This window comes from Nicotiana attenuata, unplaced genomic scaffold, assembly GCF_001879085.1.
Source record: "Nicotiana attenuata strain UT unplaced genomic scaffold, NIATTr2, whole genome shotgun sequence".
Taxonomy (NCBI): domain Eukaryota; kingdom Viridiplantae; phylum Streptophyta; class Magnoliopsida; order Solanales; family Solanaceae; genus Nicotiana; species Nicotiana attenuata.
The window spans coordinates 49199-60106 of record NW_017674322.1 but is presented as its reverse complement, the minus strand read 5'-3'; the positions used below and the strand labels follow the sequence as shown (position 1 = coordinate 60106).

The 10908-nt window shown below is 36.2% G+C and overlaps 1 protein-coding gene and 1 long non-coding RNA gene across 2 annotated transcripts; both read right to left on the bottom strand.

Moving 5' to 3' along the window:
• Positions 1-635: 635 nt before the first annotated feature.
• On the bottom strand, positions 636-2774 carry LOC109218416. Its single transcript, XR_002066762.1, has 2 exons — positions 2332-2774; positions 636-1795 (listed from the first exon to the last, which is right to left on the bottom strand). It is a non-coding gene; the product is annotated as an uncharacterized LOC109218416 (long non-coding RNA).
• Positions 2775-5988: 3214 nt separating this feature from the next.
• Positions 5989-10593, bottom strand: LOC109218413 (ras-related protein RABA5c-like). Its single transcript, XM_019382778.1, has 2 exons — positions 10120-10593; positions 5989-6509 (listed from the first exon to the last, which is right to left on the bottom strand). Exons 1-2 carry the CDS (start codon positions 10454-10456, stop codon positions 6190-6192), a joined length of 657 nt encoding a protein of 218 aa, XP_019238323.1. The 5' UTR covers positions 10457-10593; the 3' UTR covers positions 5989-6189.
• Positions 10594-10908: the final 315 nt, after the last annotated feature.

The window sequence follows — 10908 nt, the reverse complement described above, 5'->3', positions numbered from 1 at the left end:
GTATGAATCGCATTTGAGTAGGCGCTTTATAAATCTCATTTCAATTGCATTTTATTCAAACTGCGCTCTATTAGTTAATTGCGTTTTGTAATCGTTTCCTCGATAGAAAGGTGTGGAGGTCGAGAATCAAGGTGAACGTCTAGTAGGTAGTCGAGAGTATTAGTGTTAGTCCTTTTCTACCCATTGTTCTTTGCGTTTCGATTTCTTACTATCTTATTGTTGTGACTGCTAGGTGCTTTTTTTCCCGTGAGCCGAAGGCCGATCGGAAACAGCCTTTCGACCTTCAAGATGGGGTAAGGTCCGCGTATACACTACCTTCCCAAACCATACTTGTGAAATACTGATTTTATTATTGTTGTTGTTGTTTTGCAATCGTTTCTAACAATTGGGAATGGCAAGCGGTTGCGGTTGCTGTCTTAACCCACAAATTTTCAACCCGCCCCGCGTAACAGTTAAAACAGCATCCACCCGCCCCACCCCACACCCGCCCCGCCCCCAGTTTCATTTTTTTTTTTTAAAAAAAATTGTTTCTTTTCTTCATCTACACCAATTTACTTAAAACTCAAATCTTCAAGAGCTAGATATCTGTAACAACTTATTCACTGGTATAGTATCAGAACTCCACTTTGCCAAACTAAGTAAATTGAAGAAACTGCTATAGACGATGCCTTGTCTTACAATAGGAATGTCCAAAGGCCATGCTCATACATTTTCAATCAAGGAAGCCACCATGGACCATGGTGACCCTCACAAAGTTTTCAGGCAAAACCAACTAAAATCAAGGCAATTGGTGACAAAACAAAAAACAGAGGTAAAGCATATAAAGTTATTCTTGCGCTTCTTCCATAGAGACATAGCCATTTTATGGGGATCCATAGATGAAGGGGTAAAGGCAGAAGTAATAGATACATGCCATAACTTTTCAACAAACAAAACACCATTTCCTTTGAATCGGGTATAGCTAAGAGACGCATCAACATGAATACTCTTTGTCTATGACTCTAGCATAGTACAATGCGCTTGAACAACTTTCTCAAATGTGACATAAAATGCAGCCGTACATTCAATAAAATTATTTGCTTTTGCATCAAACTTCAGTTTGGCCGCATAATATTTCAGTTTGGGAACATCAAAATTTAACACAATATTTCTTCTAATTTGAATACATAGCTTCCATACCCAGCATCCTGCAAACAAAAAAAAAAGGAAATTAGTGTCGACCAAAGTATGTATGTAGGAAATGAGAGAAATCCACTTACTTCCACGAGGGTTCGAGCCTCACGAAGTTCATCGTGGGGGACCGGAGCGGGGTTGAGGGGAAGAAGAGGGGAGAGGGGGAAACTCGTCATTCTCTATCGAGAGAGAAGGGACCGATGGAGAATGACGAGTTCCCCTGTCCCCTCTTCTTCCCCTCAACCACGCTCCGGTCCCCCGCGATGAACTTCGTGTGGCTCAAACCCTCGTGGAAGTAAGTTGATTTCTCTCATTTCCTACGTACATACTTTGGTCGGCACTAATTTCCATTTTTTGTTTGCAGTAGGCCGGATGCTGGGTATGGAAGATATGTATTCAAAATAGAAGAAACAATTATTGTGTTAAATTTTGATGATCCCAAACTGAAATATTATTCGGTCAAACTGAAGTTTGATGCAAAAGCAAATGATTTTATAGAATGTATGGCTACATTTTATGTCACATTCGAGAGAGTTGGTTGCGTATCGTACTATGCTAGAGTCTCAGACAAAGAGCATCTTACTTTTTTTGGATTTTGTTCGTCTTGAGACTCCATAATTTTCTACAAAAAATCAATAAAGGAAATATTCATTAGCAAATCAGATGATTGGAGTCATAATTAACCACATCTAAATCAAACAAAATCCACATTTTTAAATTTTAATCAGTTACAACAATGAACAATCCGATCCAAGCAGCCATGAATTTCTAGCTGGAACAGCTTGAAGATTGCCTGACGATTTAGGCTACAACTCAAAACACGCAAACAGAAATCACAAATGCTCAACTTAGCTGCTTCAAATATTCAAATAAAGAATTAATCTACATCTGTCCTTTTGTTACCTTTCTCAAAATATTAGTAAATCTTTTTTTAACATCACTGACAATTCAGCTAAGCCAACTACTTTTCATTTTGATAAGAATCAGGAAAATATTCAGTAAGCTAATTCACCTTTCCAACATGATTCAAAGGATTAAGATCGGACTCAAATCTGTTGCATTTACTCAATATGAAGGGACTGAAACACAAGAAAGAGGTTTTTCTTCCATAAAAAGAAAAAATTACCAGAGAAAAGAGTTTGAATAGAGAAAACTTACCAGATTGTGCGCTGGGCGTTTGTGGAGAAATCCTCTCAGAAATTAGGGCGCTGGGCGTTTGTGAATTGGGTAACCCAATTTGGGTTTAGACTTTTAGGTTTAAGTTTGGTAGAATAGCCTAAATACACTTATTCTTGTGCCAGTTTGTTATTCCGATCCTTTTACTTAATTTATTTTTATCCAAACTCTTTTAGCTTATCAAAACTTATATTTAAACCCTCTGGCCGTTGACCGATCATATGTGGCAGCATTATAGCTGAGTTGGATAACAAGTATGTAATTCACGCGTACAACGAGCATGAACATAAAAAAAATGTCCTAAGAAATAATTGAACTAAGGAGAAAAAAATAATAAAATGAAAAAAATAGTAAAATTTAAAGAAAGTAAACTAACCCCTTTCCCCAAAACCCATCTCCGGAAAAATTTTATTTTGTGCCTCACACGACTTACACTGGTCGTAAATCACTCCCCATCTCTCATTTCTATTTCTTTCTTCCCCTTCCCGTTATCTCCCCTCCCCTCCCCCCAACCTCGCACCCCTTTCCACTTACTCTCCCCCTCCCCTCCCCCCAACCTGCACCCTTCCCGTCTCCCCCCCAACTGCACCCCTTTCCCTTTCCCGTTCTCACTCCCAATTTTCACCCAAAAATCGATTTACCTTGAATCTATTCTCATCCAACCGACAAAAATTATTGTAATTTCTAAATAACACTTTTCTAAAGAGCAAAGGATGGGTTCGATTTTGATGGAGAAGTGAATCTGCTTTTTGAAGAAAAAAAAATTGTTCAAATAATGTACTATTTTCCAAGATAAAAATGTTGGGCACGGCTTAAATCTACGAGTTATAAGTACTATATTTAGAGAAAGGGAGAAGGGATAAAATGGTAAAAATATAACAAAGTAAATACCTAAAAATCGTAAAATATAGAGTAGTCGTGGGTGGGATCTAATATCTGTAATGAATTTTGAAATGGAAAATGTCGGGTCTGAGTACTTCATCTTCAGCGCCAAAAAAAATTGTTCAGTTTATCTAGGAATGAAGTGTGCTTTTTGTCAATAATAAGAAACCAATGGAGAATGAAGAGTGATCTCCAGATTTTAATGGTGTTCTTCCGGTGGCCGGAGGAATTTTTCGACGATGGTAATGGTGGAGTTGTTGGCGGTAAGGAGAAGAGATGGTGGGGAAGGAAAATATTGAAGATAAAGTCAATAGTTTATTTTACTATGTGGCACTAGTAATGACGTGGCATTCTACGTGTAGGAGATTGTATTACACGCACTGACAGCTTCCTGTCATAAGCGTTTATTATATTCGGTTTAAACGAGTGTAAGTGTTCAATTGACAAAATGCTAAGTTTGGGGACCGGGATGACAAAGTGGCACTAGTATAAATGTCATTTAGGCTATTCTGCCTTTAAGTTTGAAGAGAGTAGCATTCTCTCCTGTTGAGTTCAAAAAATTAAATTCCGCCCCGTGCCCCGCCCCGCCCCGCCCCCCGCAAATGCTGTAACCTGCCCTGCTCGCGACCACTGAAACCTGCCCTGTCCCGCACCCGCCCCGCCCCATTGTCATCCCTACATTGATAATCACACTTTGAGGCTCTATTTAGTTATCTCTATGTATAAAAAAGTCTTTGGCGAAATTAATTTTCTTGCAAGGACGCTGCTTGGAATATGAAACTTTTATGGTCATTTAGCTGTGATTAGTTTAATAATATTAATTAACGGAGAGAGTAGAGACTACCTAGTTTATAGATATTTCTGACCCGTAGATTCCTTCTACCATAATGTCATACATTGGTAAGTAGACTACTAGAATGGCTGAATTCCGACCGTCAAACGACCAGAAATCAGTCGGAAATCACGAATTTTATTATTCTTCGACCAAAATTGGTGTGTCGGAAAAAAATTTCGACCGAATCCGTTGGTGATTTTCGATCAAAGTAGTCGGAACGTCAAAAGGTCAGACGACCAAATTATTTTCAAATTTGCGACCGAATTAGTCGTAATAATATAAAAAATACCTATTTATTTAAATTAAATAATAAAAATATATAATTTCCAACCGGATCAGACAAAAATTAATATTTAAAAATAAAATTTATTTAATTTCCGACAGAATTCGTCGAAAACTGTTAAAAGTTAATTAATCTATTTGTCATTTCCGACCGATTCGGTCGGAAATCTGGGTATTTTGAAAAAAAAAAAACTGGACAACTGACCGACCGTTTCCGTTGGACATCAGTCGGAATTTTCTGTAAAGCTAGGCATAATTCTGGTCAATTTTGAGCTACACCACCTGTCAAACAATTACAATACAATAACGCCAATAACCAATCAACAAATATCGACATATATAACATCTAAACCAACAAATCCATTATAGTGGCGAAGCAAGAAATTCAATAAGCGTGTTCAAATTTTGAATACCTTTTGTCAGTGGGCTATGCAAGAGTATTCAATCTATTTTGTATCAATAATAAGTAATATTTTATTCAATACATAATATAATTTTTCGACGATGACCGCTTAGTTGACCACCCTTGACCACCTATAACTTTGCCCCTCTTGGCAAGCCAGGTTGTTGGTCCTAATTAATTTCACAATCAAGCAAATAAAATAGATTCCATAGAAGTATGATCCTTTTACTAGTATAATTACAATTGTCTGTGGAGAAGGAATACCTTAAAAGAGTTACTTAGGGGTTATAAGTTGATAAGATTAGAGATTTTAGTAAACTCACTGCTCAAATTATATATATACATATGCTAAAATTAAACAATATACATATAATAAGATCAAACTCGTCGTAAATCAATTGAGTTAAAAAATTTAATTTTCGCGCGGTGTAACATAGCAAGACGAGTGAAACCTTGTTGAGTATATCTCGATTAACTTGACGGAATACATATTACTTTTTATCAGTACAGGTAATGAATAATACGATCCTCCAAAGCTGAGATGTATAAAAAGAAATATAAAATTGTTATTAGTGATCCATGATAATAGAGTTTTGTATCTTTATTTATTTCCTGAATATACTCTTCTTCTATGAGATGCGGAATATTAGCCTTTAGATGTCGATATAAAGGAATGTCACTCGTCGGGCTTTATTTATTGGAAACAGCCAAATAAATCTTATAAAAATGAAATATTTTCAAGCCTCTTGGTCTGCATATTATAACTCGAGAAGCAGAAGAATTTTGGGTTACTAATTGGTAGAAGATCGAGTAATTTCTTCGAACCTTTTATTGTTTATTATAAAAACTACACATATCAGAGTCATCGTTAACCATTGGTCGTTAAGGCCTATCATCAGACTTATATAATTGAAAATTAGTCATTATCATGGAGTTTCAAATTCCACAAGTGAAACTCTATAACAATCTGCTGGAATTTTACTCGTGAAATTTGAAACTCCATGACGATGGCTATTTTTCAATTACGTGGGACAAAAAAGTGGATATTTGTGAATTTTATGTCAATTAAACATCAAAAAAGATGCCCAAAGTTCAAGAAATAATAATTTACTTAATAGCCTGAAAGAAAAAGCAAAAAAAAAATAAAAATAAAGCTGCTCAAGAAATGATTATACTAGTGATTAAAATAACAATCAAGAATAATAAATGCATAAAGCAAACACAAAATACAGATATATTGAGGAAAGAAACTTTTTTTCATTTTAGCTGCTATTTAGAATAGAATATAAATATCAAGTTCCTGACCATTACAAAAGTATTCCATCAATAAGAAATCAATAAATAGTATAAAACCAACCAAATAATTTAATGAACAGTTCTTATAAACTTAATAGCCCTGATTTTTTGGTTTGATTACCATTCTTGTAACCATCATCAATCACCTAGAACAACAAGAATAGCCTTGATTTTGTTTTGATCCATCGGTACCATTATCGACGAGGCTAACTCTGTTGACAGATAATTCAGCTTTATAAGAATCAGAATTCAAAACCTTTCTGCTAACACTGTTATAGATCTCTCGAATCACCATCTCGAAAGCCTTGTTTACGTTTGTTGCGTCGAGGGCAGATGTCTCCATGAAGAACATCCCTTCTGATTCCGCCAAGCTTTTGCCTTCTTCTACGCTCACAGCTCTTATGTTATCCAAATCACATTTATTTCCCACGAGCATCCTTGCAACCGTGGTATCAGAATGAGCTGCATGTAATTGGTCGTTTTAGTTAAACAAGGAATTGAAATAGGCAGAGATTGAGCGTGATAAAGCGCAGCCCGGTGCACTAAACTCCGCTATGCGTGGGGTCCGGGGAAGGGCCGGACCACAAGGGTCTATTGTACGCAGCCTTACCCTGCATTTCTGCAAGAGAGTGTTTCCACAGCTCGAACCCGTGACCTCCTGATCACATGGCAGCAACTTTACCAGTTACGCCAAAGCTCCCCTTACATTGAAAATCTGAAAACTACATCAAACACCTCTGTTACATGTAATGTGCATATAAATAAACCGTCGGAACCAAAGAGAGGTAATCGTGGTAATCCCTACAGCAGAAAGAATCATTTCAAACAAAAATGGTGAAATGGACGCGTGAATGCAACGGTTAAGTGCAGCACCTGCACATATAAAGAGTCGGTGAAACTTAATATTACCACTACTTTCCATATTTCCTTCAAAAGTATACAACAACAACAAACACAGCGTAGTCCCACATAGTGGGGTCTGCAGAGTGTAGTGTATACGCAAACCTTACCCTACCTTGTTAACAGAGGCGAAGCCAGGATTTGAAGCTTATGGGTTTGGGATTCTAGTATATTTAAGTTACTGGGTTCTAAATTAATAATTTATATGCATCCAATCAATTTTTTAAGACAGATACAATATTTGGACCAAAGCTACGGGTTCTGCCTAACCCGTAAACTAAAGTCTAGCTCTGTCCCTGCTTGTGAAGGTAGAGAGGCTGTTTACAAAGTATGCATCTGAATATTCTTAAGTTGTTATTAGCTATGTTGTCGTCGCTTTCACATGACGAAGAAAAATGTTTTACCTCATTAACACAGAATCCCCTCTTTTCTTGATAGGCATTTTTTAGGTTAAAGTTATGACTCTTACTGCTTGGAGAATGTTTAGTTGACACGATTGTCACGGCTATTGTGACTACTGTTTGATTTTTATGACATAACTTTCTGCTCATTTCAGTCCATGATTAAATGAAGCTTGTGGAGTACAAAAATCAGTAAGGGTTACCAATGCTGCAAACACTAGCATTCTATCTATCACCTTGCCCCGGCACAGGGTTCTATCTATCATTACTATACGACACATTGACATAGTCATTAATTATAATGGACGTGAAATGCTCAAAGAAGAGAGAAGAGAATACTTTGTGATGCCATTGTGTGTGTGTGTGTGAGAGAGAGAGAGAGAGAGAGAGAGAGGGGTCGTGTTTGGAAAAGGACTAAATTAGAAGAGTTGATGAAAGAAGGATCATACATAGTTTGTTGGATTTCTGGTTATGCTTTGATGTTAACTGATCTCGAATATTTTACTACATGCACACAAAAGAAAAGATGCAAATACATTCTGCACAAATTAGAAATCCCACACCTTGCGCATTGTCATGCCAAGCTAAGCAATATACTTAGTTTTCCCTCGAGTCAATACTCCTCTGCTTTATGGTCATTAAGTTCTAAAAGTTTCAATTTCGCGAACAGTGAGCACAAATTCATTCATTTTCAAGTTTCAAACGATATTTTACAAGACAAGAACAGATTGCGCAAGTATCACATAGCAGCTTACGGCCGAAAATGACGTATGTACAATCACGTCCAGCCAAAAGTTTATTAGCTAAGGGCTTAACGGAGAGACTACCTAAGTCATAGATTTGACATCAGCGTCAAAAGAATCTCTGAGGTTTCGATCAATCCCAGAGATTCCTTAGAACCATGATGTCATACATCGGTAAGCTAGGCTGTTGGTCCTAATTAATTTAACAATCAAGCGAATAAAATAGATTCCATATAAGTACGATCTTTTTACTAGTTTACTCAGATTTGTTTGCGTAGAAAGCAAAGCATCACTTGAGTTCCCGTTCCTAATATACATTCAATTGACAGTCTGTCTATTTTGTTCTTATCCTAGATTCCCAAACTGCATCTAGACAAAATTGATCATGACAGTTACATTGGCATATCTACCGCTTTCTTCGTCATTGCTTTAAGTAACAATGACACATATTCAGGGCCTTACTAACTAACGTCACCACTCATTTCTATGCCTGGTAAGTAATATTTCACTAAAAAATTTCAATCAGACTTAGAATCAAACTGTAAAATCTTATTTTTTTTCCAGTCAAAGAGAAAACAAATAGGAAAAACATCAAACAGAATAAGAAGAAAAGCAAAGGATAATTTACAGTCAAAAACATATAGATTTAACGCATCCATTATTCCATCATCCTAAACAGTGAAAGTAGCCTGGAATTTTCAGATCTACAAAGATATCTTACATATACTCATTATCAAGAAACAGGAATGTAGAAGTCAAATCAAAGAATTACCAATCTATCATAACACACATCAAATCTCAAAGAACTAACTTTATAGCCAATCCACCAACAAACCTCAACATATATCAAAAAGGTGAGAACTTTCTATGCACAAAACTCAAAACAAAAGCAATACCGAAGATAGTAAGAAATCCGGACAAAACCTTCCTGTTTTTGGGGAGGAATAAAGTACCGGATTAAGTAGGCAATCTTAAGACAATTCTTTTTCTTCATTAGGGCTTCTAGCCCCGAGTCGAATTCAAACATATACCAAAACCAAGTTAAAAAAAAGAAAAAAAAATGTAGTAACAGAGACACTTGAAGTACACTAATCAGATCTCAACCTCACTTGTAAATTTATCCAATGCGTCAAATCTAAGAATTACCACTCTATATAACAGCCATTAATTTCAAGAACTAAACTTTATAGCCTATCTACCCAAAAGGTGAGAACTTTTTATGCTCAAACAAAAGATATGCGCAAAACTTTGATGGGAACTCAATATAAAACAAAACAACAACAAGCCCAGTGAAATCCCACATGTGCGGTTTGGGGAGGTTACTATATGCGCAGTCCTTACCCCTACCTTGAGAAAGCAGAGAGGCTATTTCCGATAGACCCTCGGCTAAGAAAGGATACAAAAGTAAAGCGGATAAAAAGGCTCAAGAAAGGTAAAAGCATGAAATAACAATGCGCAGCAATACCAGCAAAGCAGAAAACCATAGCGCAAGAATCAACAGGTAATAACAGAAATCTGAGAACAAGAAATGCAAGAGTAGCACTAAACAGCTCACTATAACAAACAAAACCAAGTTAAAAAAAATGGAAATTTCAGTAAAACAGACAGACTTCTGAATCTATCAAATTTAAATCCCAGATCCACCTATGGGCTATGGATCTCATTCCACTTTTATCCAATGCCTAAATTATCAAGAAACAGACCATTTTATCATAACACCATCAAATCTCAAAATCCAAACTTTATAGCCAATCCACCAAAAAGGTGAAAACTTAGATTGTTACGCAAATAGCCAGTCAGATTCAATCTTTACTTTTTCTAGCCGATATACATAAATTATACATTAATTATACATATTGTATCCGCCGGCTATTTTTAGTTTAAGAGATTATGTGGGTGGCTATTTGGGTTAATTCTTCAACTTTCTATGCACAAACACAAGAATGCATCAAACTTCAGTGAGATTCAACTTTAAAAAAAAAAAAAACAACTTAAAAATAATGGAAATTTCAGTAAAAAGAGACATACTTTTGAGCTCATCAAGCCAACGAGGGATGCTATCAAAAGTGGTACGTCTAGTAATATCATAAACAACAAGAGCACCAAAAGCACCACGATAATAAGCAGAAGTAACAGCTCTAAATCTTTCTTGACCAGCTGTATCCCAAATCTGAGCTTTTACTTCTTTACCATCAATTTCAAGAGTTTGGGTCTGAAACTCAACACCAATTGTTGCTTTTGAATGCAAGTTGAATTCATTTCTTGCATAACGTGTCAGCAAATTTGATTTTCCAACTGCTGAATCACCAATTATTACAATCTTGAAAAGATATTCCTCACCACTTTCATCATCTGATGAATCCATTTTCAAGTTTTGAAAAGTGTAAGAGTCTTTGGGGGAAGAGAGAGAAAGTGGAAATGGTGATCTAGAGAGAGAGAGGGTGTTGGGGTTTTGTGTAAGAAGTAATGGGCAGAGCTGGCAAAGATTGGTACAGAGAATGTGTAAGAAAGTGGTCTTTGCTGGATTTTAGTTTTAGTTTTTTTTTTTTGGTTTGTTTGTTGTTTTTTCCTTTTTTTTTGAAAAATTCATAAGTGGGTGTCCTATTTTAGGTAAATAAATAGGTTTATAATAATTACCATCGGTTTAAAAGAAGAATAAGCCGTTGGGAGTTTGACGAAGAAATGACACATGTAGCCCACCTATTTAGGAATTAATTAGTGCGTCCTGAATTTTTATTTTTCAGTAATCCAAATAGTCGCCCACCTAATCTCTTAAACTATAAATAACCGGCGGATGTATAATATATGCATAATTAT

Bases quoted from the DNA above. Each gene is read 5' to 3' on its own strand.
- LOC109218413 (XM_019382778.1), bottom strand. From the start codon at position 10,456: ATGGATTCATCAGATGATGAAAGTGGTGAGGAATATCTTTTCAAGATT. The intron at 6,510-10,119 runs GTATGTCTCTTT...AATTACATGCAG, and splicing joins TTGGCTTGATGAGCTCAAAA to CTCATTCTGATACCACGGTT.